The sequence below is a fragment of the Syzygium oleosum genome, unplaced genomic scaffold (assembly GCF_021117445.2).
Source record: "Syzygium oleosum isolate NSW1041296 unplaced genomic scaffold, Sole_v2.1 Sole_v2.48, whole genome shotgun sequence".
In the NCBI taxonomy this organism is placed as follows: Eukaryota; Viridiplantae; Streptophyta; class Magnoliopsida; order Myrtales; family Myrtaceae; genus Syzygium; species Syzygium oleosum.
The window spans coordinates 638,115-658,911 of record NW_026607532.1 but is presented as its reverse complement, the minus strand read 5'-3'; the positions used below and the strand labels follow the sequence as shown (position 1 = coordinate 658,911).

Below are 20,797 nucleotides of genomic sequence, written 5' to 3'. Positions count from 1 at the left end.
GGAGACTCTGCAGCTCGAGAGTTAGGTTCTTCGCAGGTAAATTGTCTCTCTGATGTGTCGCGGTCGTTTCCGTGAGGTTGTTCGCTTGGGAGTAGCCCGGTGCTTTGCTTGTTTCTCTCTGCTCTGACTTGTCGAGTTTGTTTCGAGCGCGTTTCAGTTGCGGCGGCGTCGGACAATGGCGTTTTCACTTCTCCGGAGATTGCGAAGAACTTCGATTTCGCCTCCGAGGAGAGAATCTACAACTGGTATCGTCTTCTTGGACGAAGTAGCCCCTGGTGGATTTGATTGTTCGCTGCATAACTTCCTTAGTGCCTGAGGGTGTTTTGTTTATTAATCGTGACATGTTAATGAGTGCCGTTAGGCAATTGCTGGGCCGTATCTAATGTGCTTCGAGTCTGATTTACTCTCTGGAAGACGTGATTTTGGCCAATTTAGCAGCTTGGTTGTGTTATGGCTTTGCATTTACCAGGCACAGCACCGTGACTTTCTTCAGAGTCTGATTACTCTCTCCCTCGAGCACGTTGCTTGTTGCGGCTTGGTTTCTTTTGGCTCTTAGAGGATAGTAGTGTTTGAACCAATACCTATACGAATTGGCAGACATCACAAATAATCGATGCAAAGAAAGTGGAAAACTTTTAGGCGGCTCACTGTGGGCAAGTACATAAATTTTTTAGCATTACTTGTGATGGCAAAATTTGGGAGCTTTATTGAAGGTTTCGTTTTTTCTCTTGGGAAGCACACGTCTTGTATGATTGTGTCAATGGTTATTGCTTTCTAACACTGATTGCTAACACTGACCATATTGCTGTTTGCCTGTTACCTCACACCGGCTAGTTTCTCGATTTTGCTACATTTCTAATTGATGAGTGCTTGAAATCAAACTTGTTGTTGCCAATTGCTAGGCTGCCTGTCTATGCAACTTAGCCAGCTTGTTGTTTGGTACCTGGGATTCCCTGGAGAGTAATTTACTTTTAGCGAGTTGTCTAATATTGAGACATTGACATTTTGGGAATTAAAGTATATCCATCCGCTAATGTTCAAGCTGATGAATGGACAACCATAAAACGATTGTTCTAGATGTAATGTAACATTGACTGTTTCTTGTTAGGTGGGAAGCTCAAGGATATTTTAAGCCAAACTTTGATCGAGGAACTGATCCTTTTGTCGTTTCAATGCCACCGCCTAACGTGACTGGTTCACTGCACATGGGGCATGCAATGTTTGTGACACTCGAGGTTGTTACTGTTTTTTTGTTAGTTGTTGATTGAGTACTTGTTGGTTATGCTAATCTGGCAAGACTTGCTCTTAATTAACATTAATTTGACTGAAGCTAAATCGTGGCATTTCCAATTTCATCTTATTTGCTTATAATATCTTTCACTCCTGGCTTTTTTACATTGCTGCTTATACTGATATGAGGAGCCAAAAGCTTAGCTTTTTGGTCTTATAGTTCATATCACTTTGAATTTGTTGATTTAATATGCGAAAAGAGGAAAGCTGACTATGATATCAGGGTTAAATTGCTTTCATTTTTTACTTGTTTAGGATATCATGGTTAGATACCACCGGATGAAGGGAAGACCAACACTTTGGGTTCCTGGAACTGATCATGCTGGAATCGCTACTCAGGTATGTCCCCAAGAATCTCCATGTCAGCAATATGATATTGCTGATGACATCTATGATTTCTTTTCTGTTGATACGTCATATTAACCTTATCATTTTTTAACTTTAGTTACTTTTGAGACGATCCAAGTTCATGTGGATATTGAAACTCATTTGCCTTTTGGCTTCGGTATTATTGCAGTTGGTAGTTGAAAGAATGCTTGCATCTGAAGGAATAAAGAGGGCCGACTTGAGTAGAGATGAGTTCACCAAACGTGTATGGGAATGGAAAGAGAAGTATTTATGCCTTTCCAACTAGAATCTTCTTGTTTAAAGGATTGCTTCTACGAAACATTGCTATCAATTTGTCTTTTCTTCAGTTAAATTCATTGCTCAGCAATTAATTAGAATGACCTTATTTATGAGTTCGATAGAAGAATGTAAGTGATGACTTTTACTAGCTCAAGAAGAAGATAACAGGATTAGCTACCCCGGTAGCTAATGGTGAGTGTCTTTCCTTGGTCTTTGTGGATCTTGATTGAGCTAATGTGTGAAACACTCCACGTAGAAGTGTGGGCAAAAGACTGATACTCGAAGGAGTTAATGGGGACCTGCATAAGTGGTGAAGAATGTGTTTAATTTGACACTCCACGCAAAACCTTACCAGCCCTCGACATGTAACACCCATGGCTTGTCTATTTTAGTTGTTAAGGAATCTTGGTTTTTTAGTGCTGCATGTAATTACTTAAACGGGGAGTTCTAGCTGGTCTTCCAAATTCCCTTTGCCCTAGCTTTGCCTCACTTCTTTCTCAACTTTACTAGAAGCATTTTTCTATGATTTAGAATTCCAATTGAGAAGCTTAATCTATTAAGCGTAGGAGGATACGTGTTGACAAGCACATCGATGAACCTTGTAAACAAGAAAGGTGAGATACTTTAACATCCTATCATGTGCAAACCCGATAGAGAGTGACGACTGTAAATGAGGATGCTAAAATGAATTTTAAATGGCATGTGGGAAATTAAACTTGGCTTTGATATCATGTTAAAAATCCCAACAGAAAAGTTGAAGTTACTTGGGGGAAGAGTATACACGTATGTAATTTCAAAATATTCCTTGTACAAGCAATTGACATACTTTGACATTTGGATGTATGCCATGATTCTATCACAGTGGAAATTTCTTTGCGCCAAAAGAACTGTTCTTGAAATTGATTGTAACGCCTCTCATGGAACCTCATTTCTACTCCATGTTTGTGAGACAAAAACTACTATTTTTGACGACTTTTAACTATGGTGGTAGCCTGCATTTTCTATTTTCATAATTCAGCATTGCATTTTCCTTAAACATTAGAGATGAAGATGGGAGCATGCGATTTTCATCTTATCTGTTTGAAGTCTATATATGGCCAGCAAAAGTAATGGTGGACCTAGTTAGTGTTAGAATTAGTTAGTGTTCTGTGAGTGGTAGCTGTGTTGTAGTTGTAAATGTTCTCTTCATGCGCTAACGGTGACATGAATGCTGTCCGCTTTTTCTATAGTTAAATTTTCGTCATATCTTCCCTTAAACATTTATATATCCTTGACATTTAGGTACGGCGGAACCATAACGAAACAGATCAAAAGGCTCGGTGCCTCATGTGATTGGTCTAGAGAACGCTTCACCCTTGATGAGCAGCTAAGTCGTAAGGCAGTTTTTAACCAAGTAGAATCATAAGAGATAGAAAATTTTTGGATGTTTCTCTATCCTTGCTTATATCTTATAAACTATATGAGGTGTTATGCTATGATGTTCGAGATGTGAATAAAAGTCCTTCTATAGTTGTTCTCTTAAGACTCTTATTCTAAGGTATATCCTGCATAACAATGGAATTATGTTATGATGCAATCTCTGAACTGCAACAGAATTTCTCTTTATTTAAGTGCATGGAGTTCGGGTCAAATTATTGTGTGTTTCTCGATGTGATTTTTATTGAAAGCTGGCAACAAAATGCTCGAGAATGAGCTAATGTAGATTGATAGATACTTGTAGTGGAAGTAAGTTCTTTTTAATGGATACCTCGACCTAGATAGATGATGCCTCAATAGGGTGCTTCAACCAGTTTAAATGATAGGCTCCTCCTGGGTGGATGCTCTACTTAATGACCATGATATTTAATTCTTGCTGAAAATGAGGACCATTACATCTGCTTTCATCTAATTCTTTTTCTTCTTTGTTAATCAGGTTTGGGCCTACCTTTTAATTTCTTTATTCTTCTCCCAATATGAATTTTATTCTTCTGTCTATTCGTCCATGGATATTCTTATATATAACCCAACAATCCTAATCTAGTTTTGTCTTATCATTTTTCATTCTACTTATTTCAGATGTCCATATGTCTTAGCTTCTCACTCTTCTTAACTTTCCAGAAAAGTTGTTTTCTCTTGTCATTGTCTTGCTAGTTCAATTCATTTTTGAAATTATGGAGTTTTGACCAATTGATGCATGTGAGATTTTGTAATGATTAACTCATTATCTCATTAGGTTTCATGGCTTTTTCTTCTAAGGTTCTATTCTGAGAGTGAGTTTTATTGTGTTTTCAGGAGCCGTAGTTGAGGCGTTTGTGAAGCTTCATGAGAAGGGCTTGATTTATCAAGGTATACAGTAAGCTTTGTCTTGGATTATTTGAGTAGTTCTAGATCAAATTGTAAGCTAATTGGTAGGTACAACCCGGAGGAAAGACATTAGAAGTTAGTATCTCATTGCCATCTTCTCCTCCACAGTTGCTATGTCATTGTGTTTGACCAATCCTGAGAATATTGGTCAAATATTGTCTGTGCTGCATGTCAATTAGTGACCACTTGTTTCTTGGTCCATTCTAAGTTTGAATTTCAATAACTTGCAAAAGAAGGTTTGCACGGTCTGTGTTACCGACCTCATGTAAACGTTTGGCTTTGCTATCTTGCATCCTTGATAATTGGATTGTTGTAAAGGCCAGTTAAACTCTCAAGGAATTATTTGGAAATTAGGAAAACTGGAGTTCAACAGGCAACTAAATTTTCATGCACTTTACCTTTGCCTTCAGAACTCGTGACATTACTCTTTCCTGACAGAAAGTTAAAAAAAGAGACTGCTAGGTGCAACCTCTGCATGCTCTGTGATATTTATGACCCAAGGATGAAAACTAATCTGATAGAAGCATATTTTATCTGCTTGAGTACGAGTTGTCACTTAGATTAGGCCTTTCATAAACTTGTATCGGTATAGATTACTTCATCATTTCTCAGAAACTTGAATCCCTATCTGTGTGTTAATTACTTCTGGTTAATCAATTCTGTGCATACAAGTGGAGATGCAAGTTCTGTAAGTAGACAAATGAAAGGATGTGGTTTTTTTCAGGGTCATATATGGTTAATTGGTCTCCTAACCTACAGACTGCAGTTTCTGACTTAGTAAGTTCTTTTATCTTTCATTGAGTAATTAACTCTACTGCTTCATTTCTTCTTCGGTAATAATATTTGACATTCATCCCATTTTTTCATTAGGAAGTTGAATATTCTGAAGAACCTGGTGCACTGTACCACATTAAGTATCGTGTTGCTGGGGGTTCAAGGTATTAAATGGTTTGGTAATGTTTTTCTTTCTTGCATCTACAGAAAGTTGCAAATTTTGGTATTTTGGATTACGTCCATTCTTTATCCCCAAACTCGTGGTGTCTTGTCATCTTCATCTTCTAGCTTCTTGTTTGTGTGAACAAGTCATCCAACTTGCACAATTTCTGCAATCAAGTTTTTGCATCATTTTCCATTAGTTACTCCGTCAAATTGTAGACGTGGCAAGAGCTCCATGTGGTGCTGATATCTTGTGCTAGTGCCACATTATAAGTTCATAACACAGAAAACTCTAAAAAAAGGAAAAAAGAAAATTGTGAGAGAGAGAGGGATAGAGAGATGGGAGCACCAGACTGCTACACAGCTAAGATCAACCCTTTCCAGAGGATAGGCAAGGGTTGCCACCTCTGGAGAGGGTTGCCACCTCCGGCTGCCAAGGCATGAATTTTGGCATCGATTATAATTTTCCTTGATGGGAACGATATTATTGCTTGGAAGGTTTGAGATGCACTCCTTCAGTTCAAGTCTTTAAGACAGTTTAATTGCCTACTGGAATTCAAAAACATAAGAATCCGCTACAGCTAAGAGATTGAACATTTCAGTTTTTCTTTTATCCCATTGTAGTAAAATAAAACTATAGAACCCAGCAGCAATCACACAGATTCATACGAATTTCATTCTGGTATAGGCTAAATTTGGAGTGTTGTGGCTCTATTTTGGGTGTCTTACTGATGAGCATAAACTTCAATGTGAACATGGTTCATTGGCATTCTTATTTGAAATATTTGTAGGATGTTGAGGTTGATAGTTCTTTTGCAATTATCTGACAAGAGTTGCTTGGTTCATCCATAATAACATGAGTTCCTTCTTGTAGGGATGATTACTTGACAATAGCTACTACTCGTCCAGAAACTTTGTTTGGTGATGTTGCCGTCGCAGTCAATCCTAAGGTATATTAGCTTCGATAGGAAAGCCTGATTATGGAATTGACTAGGTGCTTTGGGTTCTTTGTGACATTGGAATGTAGTAGGAATTTGTTTATTAATGGTTGAATTGAAAATGTAATTTCTTGCTAGCTTCTAATTGTTCTTAATTTATGGCTTAAGTCTTTAGAGTAAATAGTCTTGAGATCATATGGGTCAGCCTGGGCAGTTCGCTTTGGGTAGTCTTGACAATGACAAAAGCTAAAGTGATTGCATTGTTGCAGGATGATAGGTATGCTAAGTACATTGGTAGGCAGGCGATAGTACCCATGACATATGGCCGTCATGTTCCAATTATCTCAGACAAGGTAAAAGCCTTCCATTGTTCCTTGATATTATTAGAGTTGTTGTCTTTATATATCATACTATGTTTCCTGAATCTCCAGTAAAATGAGGCCAAGATTTTGATTAGGTCTTTGTTTAATAGATGAAAGATCAAATTTTGACTGTGAACACCCTGGGCCAGGTGGTGTAATTGATTCATAAAGTGCTCGTTGAAGACAGCAGGATTTCAGCAAACATAAGCACTTTAAAGAAATAGTATCTATAGTGTCCATAGTATAGAAAGGAGTATGTTTGTCCAATATATTGTTGCCGGGATCTCAAGAATGTGAACTTATAGACTGTTTGTCCTGTCCCTTTCGGTAAAGATCCTTTCTTTAGGCCCATTGGTTTCTCCCTCCCTAAACAATCCACAAAATAGTTCAAGGTGTCAATGGGTTGTCTATTTTTGACTTTTGTCTAACCTTTGAGGGCCTGTTTGGTAACCGGTCAAACAATGCCTGATTCTATTTTTTTGTTCCGGGGAACAAAAAAATTACAGAAATCCGTTTGGTAAATATTTTGTTCCCGGGCACAAATTTGTTCCTAGAATCAGTTTTGGAACAGAATCAAAAATCAAAAAGAGTTGATGCTTGATTCTGGGAATAAGAATCAGAAATGGAAAATAATATATATTTTTTTATCTTCTTCTTCTTCTTTCCTGGCATGTAGCTGGCAAGGGTGAGGGCTAGACCCTCACGGCCTAGGTGAGGGTTGCCCTCGTCGGATCTAGTGAGGGCAACCCTCGCCCAAGCCATGAGCCGCCCTCGCCCAGGCTGTGAGTGGCGAGGGCCACCCTCGCCGGATCTGGCGAAGGCTGGACCCTCGCGGCTTGGGCGAGGGTAGCCCTCGCTAAACCCTCGTCAAATCTGGCAAGGGCGGCCCTCGCCCAAGCTGCGAGGGTCCAGCCCTCGCCCTTGCCAGCAAGGGCCACGATGCCCTCGCCAGCCCTGGCCTATGGCCGGTCGCTGGCACCGGCGACCTGGCCATGGGCCAAGGAAGGAGAAGAAGAAAAAAAGAAAAAAAAAAGAAAAAGGAAAAAAAAAGAAAGAAATATTAAAAAATTCAAAAAATTATTAATATATTATTAATAAAAAGAAATTTTGTGCAGTTACCAAACGCATTTTTGTTCTTTTTCTATTCCAGGAATAGAAATTTTGGGCAGTTACCAAACGCCTTCAAATGCTTAGAAATTATTTTTGGGAATGAAATAAAAAAAAATCATTTCTTAGCAGAAATTGTTTCTAGGAACAGAATGGTTACCAAACGCCCCCTAGTTATGCCTTTGCTCTTCAGTTACTGTCCTCGCTACAACCCTTCAAATGCAAATATATCAAAGAGCTGCAACCAGCAGCTTGCTGTCCGAGGGCATTGAAAGTAGCAGGAGGTTAATCGCTCTTCATTCTCTTTCTCAAGAAATCCGTTTCCTGTGACGCCTATCTGGTTCTTGCTAACCATTGGAGTTGGGTTCCTGCTTCCCAGTCTAATGAATTTCTGGCTAAGTCAACCTCCCAAATTTGCCATCCTGAGGCTCACTTTTGTCCTTTTCACCTTAGCTCTCTGTTCTGGCCGATCCAAGCAACTCCTTGAAGTTGGCCATCACTGTTCACCATGCGATGATCTTTACATTGGAAGGACAATGATTTTTTTTCCTTGTTATTCTGTATTAGATTTATTTGTTGCTCATCATATTTATTTCAAGAAGTTATAGGTATATTTCATTGATGCTGATTATTGATTTTTGTTAATGGTGCAGTATGTTGATATGGACTTTGGTACCGGTGTCTTGAAGATAAGCCCAGGGCATGATCACAATGATTACCTTCTCGCCAGAAAGCTCGGTCTGCCTATACTCAACGTGATGAACAAGGATGGGACGCTAAATGAAGTTGCTGGGCTATTTTGGTAAACCTAGTCGTGTGAGATTAGTTTTTAGTCAATGGAGAAAACTGTCTTACTCATTGTGTGCTTCCAATGTCTAGCGGCCTTGATCGTTTTGAAGCCAGGAAGAAACTTTGGTCAGACCTCGAAGAAACTGGTTTGGCTGTTAAAAAGGAACTGCACACCTCACGGGTACCTAGATCACAACGTGGTGGAGAAGTAAGTTTAAAAATACTTTCTTGTTCATTTTTCTTCTACTGATATTGTGCAAGGGTCATTTTCTGTTGGCGTTCTTCTTATCTGTCTCCCCATTGTGCCTCCGTTTAGATTATAGAGCCATTGGTAAGCAAGCAGTGGTTTGTATCTATGGAACCTTTAGCAGAGAAGGCACTTCAAGCAGTTGAAAAGGGGCAATTGACAATCATGCCTGAGAGATTTGAGAAGGTATGCTAAACTGAAGGAAGACTAATTTATCCGTCATAATAAATTTGGAATTTTATTGTGCTTTCTTAGAGTGTTCCTATGGTTTATTTCTAGTAGCTTTACTGGGGAGCGCTACCCTTCTTAGACTTTGTTTGATAAAATTTATGTTACACAGGAAATCAAGTGAAAAGAAGTGAGAAGAAATTGCAATTCCCTTAATGTTTTCATATGTAGAAGGTTTACAAAGCAGACGAAGTCGAATTTAGCATTGATCTGATGTCTCATTTTTTCTTTTATACATTTTCCTTTTAGAAGAAAAAAAATATTTAGTACACCAGTTTCCCTCTGTTACCTCCCGTGGGAACCAACTGTGGGCATGGAATGCTCTTACCTAAAACCTTCCCATAAAGAGGGGAGGAATAATAGGCTGGAATTATTTCTCTCATTTTAAATCGTTTTAATAAATTTCCTTCTTAGGGGATATATTACCTTAAAAAAAGTTCTCATTTTTATTCCCTCCACTTCCATCCACCCAAAAAAAAATGTAGTTTTAATTACTGTTTGCTACTTTAGTACTGTTTACTGCTCCTTTGGATGAAGAAAGAGTGATTTCTGCATGGTGATACACGATCAGTGTCGAATATAACTTTTAGAGTGTTGTCCATACCGACTGTACTTTCTGTTCAGCAGTATTTACTTCATTCTTTCACTTGAGCCAGTTAGTTTTCCATTACAGATCTACCATCACTGGCTATCAAATATTAAGGATTGGTGCATAAGTAGACAATTGTGGTGGGGACATCGCATACCTGTTTGGTATATTGCTGGCAAGGACAGTGAAGAAGTATATATAGTTGCTCGGAATGCTGACGAAGCTCTTCAGAAAGCTCAGGAGCAGTATGGGAAGAATGTAGAAATATACCAAGATCCAGATGTTCTTGATACTTGGTTTTCCAGGTCTGTCTCTTTGTTAGAGCTAGAGTTTCTCTATGCCTGTTTATTATGCTGATCGAAAGCTTTTCAGTTGACTGTTTCATTACATAGTGAAGATTTTTCCTTTTTGAAGTAGCAAGCCTTATTGGGACATAGTAATTATACATGGATGGGCTTTTGCAGATCTTAGATGGTCTGTGCTAGAGTAAGATCCCTTAAATAAATTGATCTACTAATTAGTTGGGAAGGATTATTGGCAAAAGAATAAAAAACTTGGCAAGCATTGAAACAATTCTGTATTTCATTACTTGGAAACTAAGTTAATTTTTATTTTTGGGCATCATGGATGCCTGCCCTAGTGACTTTTTTATATTTGCATAACCCTTCTATATTCTCTGAGGTATTTCTAAGCTTATTCATGAGATCACATATGTAGGAAAATATTTCTTCCCTCTCTGTCATGAGGTCAGTTCACTTGGCAAGTTACCTGGACTTGCTAACTGTAGTCAGCATATATGGGTTCATGCTAACTAGTATTAAGAAACTCTCTTGATGTGAACTATCCGCAAGAATAATGATACTTGAGCATATGATGCATGGGGGTACTTGACGGTGGAAGTGGTAGAGTTGTTTCTACGACAATCTTCACCTTTTCAGTTTTGCTATTTATTTAGCTAAAGTTTAGATTCTATGAATATGCTTCAAAATTGATATTGTTATAATCAAACCAAATATTACAGAACTATTCATTATCTTGAGTCGTGATGTGTAAAACATATGTAAAAATGAAGAGGAACATTCAATTATGGTCAAAAGCATCTTTAATACCATGAAGCATGTGCATATTCATCTGATTATAGAGCACAGCTGTTTTATTAGTGTCCCTCAGTGTAATAGCTACTCAGAACTATAAAAGAAAAATGGTTGTAATTCATTGTTCTCCTATGTCATGATGTTAGCATGTGGCAAATAGAAAAACCCGTCCTCCCTACCCCTCATTGGGTTTAAAGTAAATGAAGTATATGAAGCCTACGGAATTGCTTCATTCATTTTCAATATTCTGTTTTCATGACGAACACTTTTTTTAGAAACTTGTACAACTGGATGCATCCGCTTGACTAAATACATATCTCTGTGGGCTCTACAGTGCCTTGTGGCCTTTCAGTACTCTTGGATGGCCAGATGTTTCGGCTGAAGACTTTAGTCGCTTCTATCCAACTACAATGCTAGAAACAGGGTAAGTACATCTCGTTTGCTTCTCCATTAGTAATTCTATATCCAAGATCTCTAACTGGAGATTTGGTTACTGCTCCCTTGCTGGAAGCTTGGTTGACTTTATGCAGTGTGATTGAAACGGACAATATTAATGACTCCCTTAACCAGCACACAAGCACATTCAAGAGAATATGCATTACTTGTTCAAAGTAAATTTTTGTGGGCTTGTTTTTTCTGCTGCTTTGAATCCATGGGCTCATTCAAGTGATTGTAGTAAATCTCTCCAAAGGCTTTTTGGTTTGACCTGCAAGGTGTTTCCTGCTAATAAGTTAGCTTGCATTCTGGAGTATATTCTCCACATAGACTTTCGTCTTCTTATTCTACTGCCTAAAAAATGTCTTTTCCATCTCTTCAGGCATGATATATTGTTCTTCTGGGTGGCAAGGATGGTCATGATGGGAATTGAATTTACAGGGACAGTTCCGTTTTCATATGTTTATCTGCATGGTCTTATCCGTGACTCACAAGTGAGTATGACACCTTAATTGATGCATTTTCAGGTTTGGCTATAGCGCCATAGCAATAGGCACTGTAATTCTTATGAAGCTATACGTTGGACATTTTGTATCTGTACTTTTGCTTGTAATTTCTTTAGCCACTCTTACCTGTTTCCTTTCAAATGTTTAAGGGGCGGAAAATGTCAAAAACATTGGGAAATGTGATAGATCCAATTGATACTATTGGCGAGTTTGGCACAGATGCCTTACGTTTTACAGTTGCTTTAGGAACTGCTGGTCAGGTACGTATTATCTTGGGAGATTGATTACCATCTGTTCCGAATTGTATGTGATGATTTTGAGATAATGAAATGTCTAAAGATCTGCTGCTTCTGCATGTGTATAACACCTACATGTTCTAGATGTGACTCTATCTGCTAATATTACTTGCTTTTCTCGTAGGATCTTAATTTATCAACTGAGAGGTTGACTGCTAACAAGGCCTTTACCAATAAACTATGGAATGCTGGCAAATTCGCGCTGCAGAATTTGCCCGATCAAAGTGATTTATCTGCTTGGGAAGCAATATCAGCTCATAAGGTTTGAGAATTTGATTGGTTTGTGAACCATCATACACAAGTCTTGAATTATCTTGAGACAGTTTATGATTAATTTCTTCATCCTCAGTCCTGGGTTTGATGTAACTTTACCATCCAATGGTGCAGCTTTTTTATGGTTCTTCATTTCAGTTGCTTTATTCATGCAGCCAAGAGTATTTAGGAGTTTGGCCGCATCTATGGCATTTTGGTGCACCTTGGAAAAGAATAGTTTAAATTATTGGAATTACTTAATATCCACTTTTTCTTTGATCACTGAATGTGTACTGGTCTTTACCGGTAATTCCAAATTTAAGCATTGTAAGATGACAGTGATAGAAACTAAATTTAGAGTTGGTTCCCTTTGACTTAGATAAAATGCCTACGTTAACCCATGCGACATATTTTCTGTGTGAGAGAACCAGAAGGAAGCTTGAAGTCTTAAATTAGTGCAGGTCTCTAATTCTTATTTGAAAGGAAACTTTCAGCACTTAGTTCAACTCAAGTTAAGATATGGACTCACGTGGAATATGTAGTTACTGTTGAATACTGAAATTAAACCTCATTTGATTTTGCTATCTTATTTATATTAGAAGGGCGACCCTGACCTATCATGTCACCTAAAACATGTCTGCTCGTCCCCATTTTCCAGTTTGACCAAGAGGAGGCTTTGCTCAGGCTACCTTTACCAGAATGTTGGGTGGTGAGCAACTTGAGAAAATTCTTTTTATTTTTATTTTTTGCGCTGGTTGATGTTGCTTACTCCATATGTAGTCTGACACCTTTGACTTTTCAGGTCTCTAAACTGCATTTGCTTATTGATGCGGTCACCACAAGCTATGACAAGTTCTTCTTCGGAGACGTTGGAAGAGAAACATATGATTTCTTTTGGGGCGATTTCGCCGACTGGTATGTTGTGCATTATGAGTTAACTTGCTCACTTGCAATTACATGTAGCTGGGACTATGTAGAAGCTACTCTTTGGGAGAATAATCCGTCTTGTTGAATCAACAGGCAATGAATATACAGGCCTAGTCAATGTGAAAGTTTCATTATCTCTCTGTAGCATATAAGCTTGAACAAGTTTCATTCAAAGGATTGTTCTTCGAGGTCGAAATGTCAAACTTAATGATGCAGAATGTAGTCAACCTTTTGTTGCTTCCCTCTTTCTTTCCTTTTTGGGCCTTGGAATGTTTGTTTCTCTCGAATAGTACCCACGATCATCAAAGCCAAAGATATTACTCTCGAAGTTTTGCTGCTTTCCCCTTTCTGATGGTCTTGGAGTTGCTTGTTTCTCTTGAACTAATAAACGAATGAATCGCTTTCAACAAAGATATTACCATTGAAATCAATTAGGTCCATATCTCCTTTTATTTTGATGGAACCCTTGAATCTGCTCTTAGTAGGATGACCTAGAATCTTACGCAGCACTTAAATTCCCATTCTTTCCACCCGTTGAAGTACATTGCCAGTCCATGAGTTTGACTGGAATAGATCTAGCCATAAATTTCATTATGCATTGGTAATCTCTTTTAATATGCTACTATCAGCATCCTAGTTGTCAAAGCTGCTTACTTTATTCATCATGCAACAGGAACAGGAACAAGAATGAGGCATGCTACTGGTCAACATTGTAGTTCTTACACTTTTGATATTGTGGAGACTTGTCGAATGCATTGATTGGCATTGTCTATACTTTTTCTCGTAAATGAGCTCGTTTTGGTTATGTGTTTGCACCCCCTTGGCGCCCTATGGTGGATCTTGTATTACCTATTAAAAAAAATCTTGGTTTGTTGATTTGAGTTGTGGTTCTTCCAAGTATTCATTTGGAGTGAACCATTATATACTATAGGGATAATAAATCTCTCTAGTAGTTTTTTTCAGTGGTCATAAATAAGTGCAACCTTGACAATATAAGTAAATAAACCAAGAGCTTTATGAATCCAAGTTATTATTCACAAGTTAAAAGTCAGTTAGCTTAGGTTGTGCTATAATTGTTCGCGAGCTTATGATGACATGTTAAATTGTTCAGCTAGAGGTCGGGTTGATCAGATTGCAACCAAACATATGTACTCAAATCCTGGAGAATCTACCTCAAATTCAGTTTGCAAGGGGATTATAGCAATCCGATAACATTGAATAAGTAGTCTACTAGGAAAGAACTTTTTTACACAAAGAGAGACTGATATTCATGTGTCTATTGCTGCAAGCCTCTCAAGGACTTATTGGAAATGATGTTTTAGTGGGAGAGGAGAGAGATCTTTGGAGTGTGGTATTTTATGACATGAGAAATAAGGAAATGCATTCTTCAAAATTCTGCTAACAGGACTTTTTATCAAATCTCTGACAATTATATTTGGCTAAGCTATAAGTGATTGATACGTATAGTCTAATAGGCAATCAACTTATGTACAGTTTTGTTTAATGAACATGTAGTTCTGCACTGAATATTTTAGAGAAACTGTTTTTTTAAGGGAGAACATGTTTGAGATTGCTATGCTTTCTTTTGTAAGAACTAGCTTTGGATAAGTGACTATGGATTCTTTGCATGAACTTTTTATCCTCTTTCCATTTGCCTGAGTGTAATTTTCTCACTGTCATGCTTTTAGGTACATTGAAACAAGTAAAGCTCGGCTTTATCACAAGGAGAGTCACTTAATAGCTTCAGTTGCGCAGGCTGTTCTATTGTATGTTTTTGAGAATATATTGAAATTGCTGCATCCATTCATGCCCTTTGTGACTGAAGAACTATGGCAGGTGAATGGACATTCTAAACCTGTGATGGATGTTCTTTGTTCTAGTTGATGAGTTGCAATTTTATACATCAGTAAGAGACATCAAATGATTTTGACCATTGAAATTATCAGTCTATCAATTTTTTTCCTCTGTTGTCTTGTAATCCTCTTGTGCATGCCAACTTTTTTCCTTTCCCGTGGCTTTGGAGCTATCTCTCAAACCCCTGGTCAGGGTTTTGAAAGTTGTTGTAGAGAGAAGGAATCCTTTTGTTCATTCTGTTTTGATGAGTCTTTATGCTCTACTTTGATGTTCTAATGCATAATGTTCTGATTTGTTTTTCATCATACAAAACTGTTAGCCTGTGGCACACATTGTAACTTAGCATTGGCATTTTTGCTACTCAGCTTGATCGATATATCCAAGCCTCACTATCCCTCTACTTTCTTTTTTTCCTTTGCAAATTTCTATAAGTTATGGTAAATTTGTAGCTTCATTAATACCTTATTCGAAGTTTCTTGATGGTTTCTTGCATAACAATAGCGTGGAGTTAGATTGAAAAGTATGGATAACATTGAATGGTTTAGTATACAGTTGAATGGTTTAGTATACTTTGGTGTGCACTATGTATATTATCACACCTGAACAATTATAATCTAAGCTCTTGCTGATTCAATCTTTTGATTTACATGTAGTCTCTGCCAAATAGGAAAGAAGCCCTTATGGTATCTCCTTGGCCAAGAACTTCACTTCCGAGGCAAATCCATTCAATTAAAAAATATGAAAACTTACAAGCTCTGGTAAGTTAAACAGATTGATTCCTGATTCTTCTTATAAAGAAACAATCTTAACTTGCATGAAACTTTTATTATCTCATCTCTAACAGAAGGTATATCATAACAGAGGTATCTAATCAAATTATTTTCTTGTTTGTTTTTTTCAGACAAGAGCTATCAGAAATGCTCGTGCTGAGTACTCTGTTGAGCCCGCGAAGCGTATTTCTGCATCCATTGTGGCTAGCTCTGATGTTATTGATTACATATCTGTAAGATGTTCTGTTCTTTGTCACATAGTCTACCGTCACCGACAAATGCTGAAGAGGACAATAAAAATGCTGAACAGTTTTGATGACTTTAGAATGTTAAAACTTTCATAGAATATTACTGTATTGCCTTAGTTTGCCTCTTAATCCTACCACGGAATTGTCTTTGGAGTTTAAACAAGTTTTTATTGTAGTAGATATGATAAAAAGCAGTTATACAAGTCCCTCGATAAGGAAACATGGTAATAAAATATTACATATGTTTTCCATGGGGAAAAGCAAGAATCCATATCTTGCATTGCATTAACTATAGTAAAAATTCTGGGATGCGAGTGATACTATATTTAACTAGTCTTGTTGTTGAAATATTGTATATCAGGCTTGCTCCTTTAGTGTCACATTTTTCCTAGCTGATTCATCCCATATCTCCTAATAATTTCTAATTTTAGAGTGTTTTAACCCATTTTTTGAGTGTTAGCAAGAGAATTTCTTAGCTTTTACTCAAAAGAGTTTTCTAGCCAGCATTTAAGGAGACATTATTCACAGAGTTTTGCAAAGTGTTAATTGACCTTGTATATCGTTTCTTTATGCAGAAAGAGAAGGAGGTTTTAGCTTTATTGTCCCGCCTAGATTTAGATCATGTCCGTTTTACTGAATCTCCGCCAGGTATGTATTGTATATTGGTTGTTTTTTCTCCTGTTCTGCAGACTGCAGTCAGTTTTGTTTGTTGTTTCTTATGGCGCCTTCATGAGTTGTAAAATATTGTGGTTAATTCAATGCCTATAAACTCAGGAGATGCAAACCGATCCGTTCACTTAGTTGCCAGTGAAGGACTGGAGGCTTATCTCCCCCTTGCTGATATGGTTGATATCTCTGCTGAACTTCAACGCCTTTCTAAACGCCTATCTAAAATGCAGACGGAGTATGATGGGCTTGTTTCTCGTCTCAATTCCCCTAACGTACGCTGTTGATCCCACCTTAATTTGCCAGCATATCGTACACTTACACGTGCGGATGGATTTTTTTGGATTGAGTGTCCACTTACATCAGGCTAAAGAAATCAGGGATGCAGATGTGACACGTTGTAACTTTAAAAACTCCTCATGTTATTTATCTCACTCGAGGAGGAGCTTGTTAAGTTCACTGGGGAGGACATTACTCTCTTTAATCTCATTTTCAGCATTTTAGTGCGTGTTAATGACATTTGGGTCTTGTTTTCTGAGCGTGCAGTTTGTAGAGAAAGCACCAGAGGATGTGGTGCGTGGCGTGAGAGAAAAGGCAGAGGAAGCAAAGGAGAAGATTACTCTTACTAAAAACCGCCTAGCTTTCCTGGAATTAACAGTTCTGGTTTCGGAGTAGGTGGTCGGCGCCAATTTTTCTTTGATCCTGAGGCGGTCCACGTTCCTCCCATGGTTCATGGACTAGGGACAGAGCAGCACCATTTCCTCCCCAATCTCTCTGCTGGGTCATAGCCCCCCCTCTATGACTGAAGATGTTGATGCGACTTTGCGCAGTTCATGACCTGACTTTCGACACATTACTCGCCGGATATAGATGGCCTGAAGAGGTGCTCCTAAGTTATTCTCCGGATAGCTGCATAAAAAAAAAAAAAAGAGGGAAAAATTTGCGTTTTTGTTGGTGTGGGTGGCTGGTTTCTTTGTACATTAAAATCCCATGCCCAAAACATGAAAACAGCAGTTTTACATCATATTGGTTTTCTGCCCTAATGCAAATTACAAAGGGTCGTGAAAAGAAAGGAAAGGAAAGGTCACTTCATGACATGGAATGGTCTACTAATTAGATGAAAGCGAGCATCCCTTTTGTTAAATTGTTCCGACAATTTAGGTTGTTTTCTCAAAATCTGTTGGTCCAAATTGCACATGGATGGACTTCCACATTCACGGCCACAAACATAGAACTCATTCAAAGATCAATCGATTCGTAGCGAAATTACCTCATGAAAGCAAGCACGGTTTGAGAATTCTTGTGGAAGTAATTCTTGCAGAACGTTTATGGGGTCTCCTTCCTTGTTCTCCTACAGGATGGGAAAGTCTTGCAGCGTGAGGATCGATGTACTTCGTCGAGGAAGTAAAGGCCAGGCAATTGCTTAACTGTCCATGTCTCATTGAAGCGACGGGTCTAGAATCTATCAATGGTGTACATTTGTCATGCGTGTTTGCCACATACGCAAGATTGGAAGCAAATTCTTGCAAAAAGTAAATGGATCCGTGGGATCAAAAGCTTCAATGACATCGCATGATCCTCCAAGTTTTATCCGCGCCGCCCGATCAAGTTTGTTGGGTTCTCATTAGTGGCCTTCTAGAGCTAAATACAAATAGTGCAACTATCGGTTTCTTGACTATAATCTGGTGCAACTCTTATATAGCGTGCACACCGTGATAATCATATATAGTTAAGGAACAAGTCGAGTGAGAGTCGTTGAAATTTGACGTGGCAGTTAGTTTAAATGCACGGCACCACGTACATCCATTGATCACTTACATTTATATCATATGTATCACGTCAATTGTTCTTCTTACCTAGTTCAGAAAAAATAAATAGATATGTGTAATTAAAAGCGATCTCACCCGTTTGGGTTTCGATCGGTCGCCTTTCGGAGCTAATACAAATGAAGCGACTGTTAATTTGTTGCGACTATAATCCTACGTTTGCACGATATGATCGGCACATGCATAAAGAAGCAAGTTGATCGAGAGTTACTAAAATTTAATGCCCACTTATGTCTGAATGCGCGGCACTTACGTAAATGTTGTTGGTCACTTACCCCAAGATCACATCCATCACGTCACATTTCTTTTTATCTTTTTTTTTTTGTGCTCTTTTGGTTCACTTAGGCGATTTTCTCCCCCGAATATCTATTATTTTCTTAGGGGGGCGGGGAAAAAATAATCCCGTGAAACATAATTTTAAAATTTTTCAACACAGCCAGGAAAAAAAAAGGGGGGGGAAAAAAATAAATAATTATTATTTTTCGGGGGAGCAGACCCCCAGGCAACCCAGTCGATCCACACCACCAAACCAACCCGCCCGTCTCCCTGTGTCGCGACTGGGTTTTGCCCGTAAGCCTTAGCCGGAGCCGGATGGACTCCTCCTCCACCCCGCCACCGCCACCGCCACCGCCACTCGAGCCACCGTCAAAACTCCCCGTCAAACGCAAAAACCCTAACCCAGCCGCCTCCACCGCCGCCGACCACCGCCTCCACGACCCCCCCGCCGCCTCCTCGCCGCCCTCCAAGTTCCACCGGATCTGGTCCGAGCCCGACGAGATCCGCTTCCTCCAGTGCCTCCTCGACTGCGCCTCCTCCCAGAGCCTCTCCTTCCCCCGCGACCTCCGCGTCTTCTACCGCCGCTTCTCCGCCTCCTCCTCCTCCTCCTCCTCCTCCCAGCCCTACTCCAATTCCCAGCTCTACGAGAAGCTCCGCGGCCTCCGCAAGAAGTACCGCGCCGTGTCCTCCCGGCTCGACCGCGGCGCCCTCGATCCCTCCCGCCTCTCCCCCCACGACCGCGCGCTCTTCGACCTCTCCGAGAAGCTCTGGAGCCCCAAGCACGCATCTGCCTCCCACTTTGGCGCTGCTGATGGCAATGTCGGTAGCAATGCGGGTAGCGGCAGCGGCAGCGGCGATGCCATGCCTGACGATGGGGTTGGCTTGGTCGGCGTTAGGGTTAGTTTCGCCGCGGAGTTGCATTTGGGGTCGAAGGGCCGGGACGAGAACGGTAGGGGCGTGATCGGTTGCGCGGAGGAGGACGAGGAGGAGGAGGAAGAGGAAGAGGAGGAGGAAGAAGGGGAGGAGGATTATGCCGCCGACGGTGTTCATGGCGATGCAAATGGCGCTCGTGCCGTGCGTGGTGATCGTCATGGAGGCTTGAAGATGAAAGAGGTGAACGTTGATTGCGATTTCGGCGGGCGAGGGGATGGGGTTGCGATTTTGAACAAGACTGGTGGCTCAGGTGGTGGTGCTGGTGGGATTGGTGAATTGGTGAAGAGAGCTGCCTTGGATGTGTTTGATCAGTCTCTGGAAGAGGTCAAGGCGGGTTTTTCGCAAGAGGGTTTGCATTGCTATTGCAGATGTAGCTGCCTTTCGGATAGCCTCGACTCTAGCTTTGCCGCGACCAAGGATAGGCCGGGGCGTTTGCTAGATCAAAGGTCGGCAGAGTTGGATGTCTTCGGTCGACGGTTGAGGTTGATCATCGAGGAAGTACTTACCAGGAAGTGAGTATGCGTTCCTTCCGTCGCTACGATCTCGGCGCATCACACCGATAAGTGCAGGTTCCACTTAACTAATGTTATTAGAATCGGGAGAATTTTTTCATGGACGCATAGGTGGTTTCTTGAGTGCTTATAACCTAGGAAATGAGTTCATAGCCCTTCTGTAGATAGAATCTGCTGTCATTCATCTAGTGATATTATTGTACATTCCTATATCTAAGTGCATTCTTCAGTAATATATCCATTTTCCTGGATCTTAGAAGTTGGAAGTCAGTTATCTTACCATTGCAAATGTGATTACGGTTCACTTTGATAAGTAATCTTGAGTTTTTTAGCATCTTCACTTGGTGATCAAGTTTGATGCCTGAGGAAATTCTGTGTAAGAAGTTCATGCTGTTGATTTTGATGTTGATGTCCACTCTAGTATTTGCAAAGCACCTTTCCCTAATTCCCACCTAGGATAACAGTTGGAAGGTAAATGGAGGGGAGTAATTGAACTAAATCGAGTGGATACAGGGCGAGGCTCTATGCTCATCTCAACTCAACTCAACTCAATTACTCGGTGCACAAAGCTAAATTAGTGCTTGATCGAGTGTTGCATATCCTGTTCGAGCTCGACTCATTAATGTAATGAGGTCGACTCAACTAAGCTCAATTGAGATTGAGAAAAAAGAGCTCCAGCAGTGTTGTGAGGTCGAAATTTTCTTGACAAGGCTCCACCTGTTTAGTACTCCAGAACCGAATGAACA

General features: G+C 39.7%; 2 protein-coding genes across 4 annotated transcripts; both read left to right on the top strand.

The window, feature by feature from the left end:
* Positions 1-1,545: 1,545 nt before the first annotated feature.
* LOC115681438 (valine--tRNA ligase, chloroplastic/mitochondrial 2) lies at positions 1,546-17,599 on the top strand. Of its 3 annotated transcripts, XM_030605389.2 has the most exons (24): positions 1,546-1,629; positions 1,808-1,882; positions 3,199-3,290; positions 4,189-4,242; positions 4,985-5,037; positions 5,131-5,198; positions 6,071-6,146; positions 6,404-6,487; positions 8,257-8,405; positions 8,483-8,600; positions 8,709-8,825; positions 9,541-9,761; positions 10,885-10,974; positions 11,368-11,479; positions 11,641-11,751; positions 11,912-12,049; positions 12,698-12,748; positions 12,842-12,954; positions 14,655-14,802; positions 15,474-15,578; positions 15,722-15,823; positions 16,414-16,486; positions 16,613-16,779; positions 17,051-17,599. In XM_030605389.2, exons 2-24 carry the CDS (start codon positions 1,866-1,868, stop codon positions 17,177-17,179), a joined length of 2,388 nt encoding a protein of 795 aa, XP_030461249.1. In that variant the 5' UTR covers positions 1,546-1,629; positions 1,808-1,865; the 3' UTR covers positions 17,180-17,599. The 3 variants fall into 3 exon arrangements, with proteins under 3 accessions (XP_030461249.1, XP_030461251.1, XP_056162870.1); XM_030605391.2 differs by lacking the exons at positions 1,546-1,629; positions 1,808-1,882 and having other exon boundaries at positions 3,204-3,282; XM_056306895.1 differs by lacking the exons at positions 1,546-1,629; positions 1,808-1,882; positions 3,199-3,290; positions 4,189-4,242 and having other exon boundaries at positions 5,002-5,037; positions 5,131-5,213.
* Positions 17,600-18,837: 1,238 nt separating this feature from the next.
* LOC115681440 (probable transcription factor At5g28040) lies at positions 18,838-20,385 on the top strand. Its single transcript, XM_030605392.2, has one exon. The coding sequence runs from the start codon at positions 18,922-18,924 to the stop codon at positions 20,053-20,055; it is 1,134 nt and encodes a 377-aa protein (XP_030461252.2). The 5' UTR covers positions 18,838-18,921; the 3' UTR covers positions 20,056-20,385.
* The last annotated feature ends 412 nt before the right edge of the window (positions 20,386-20,797 follow it).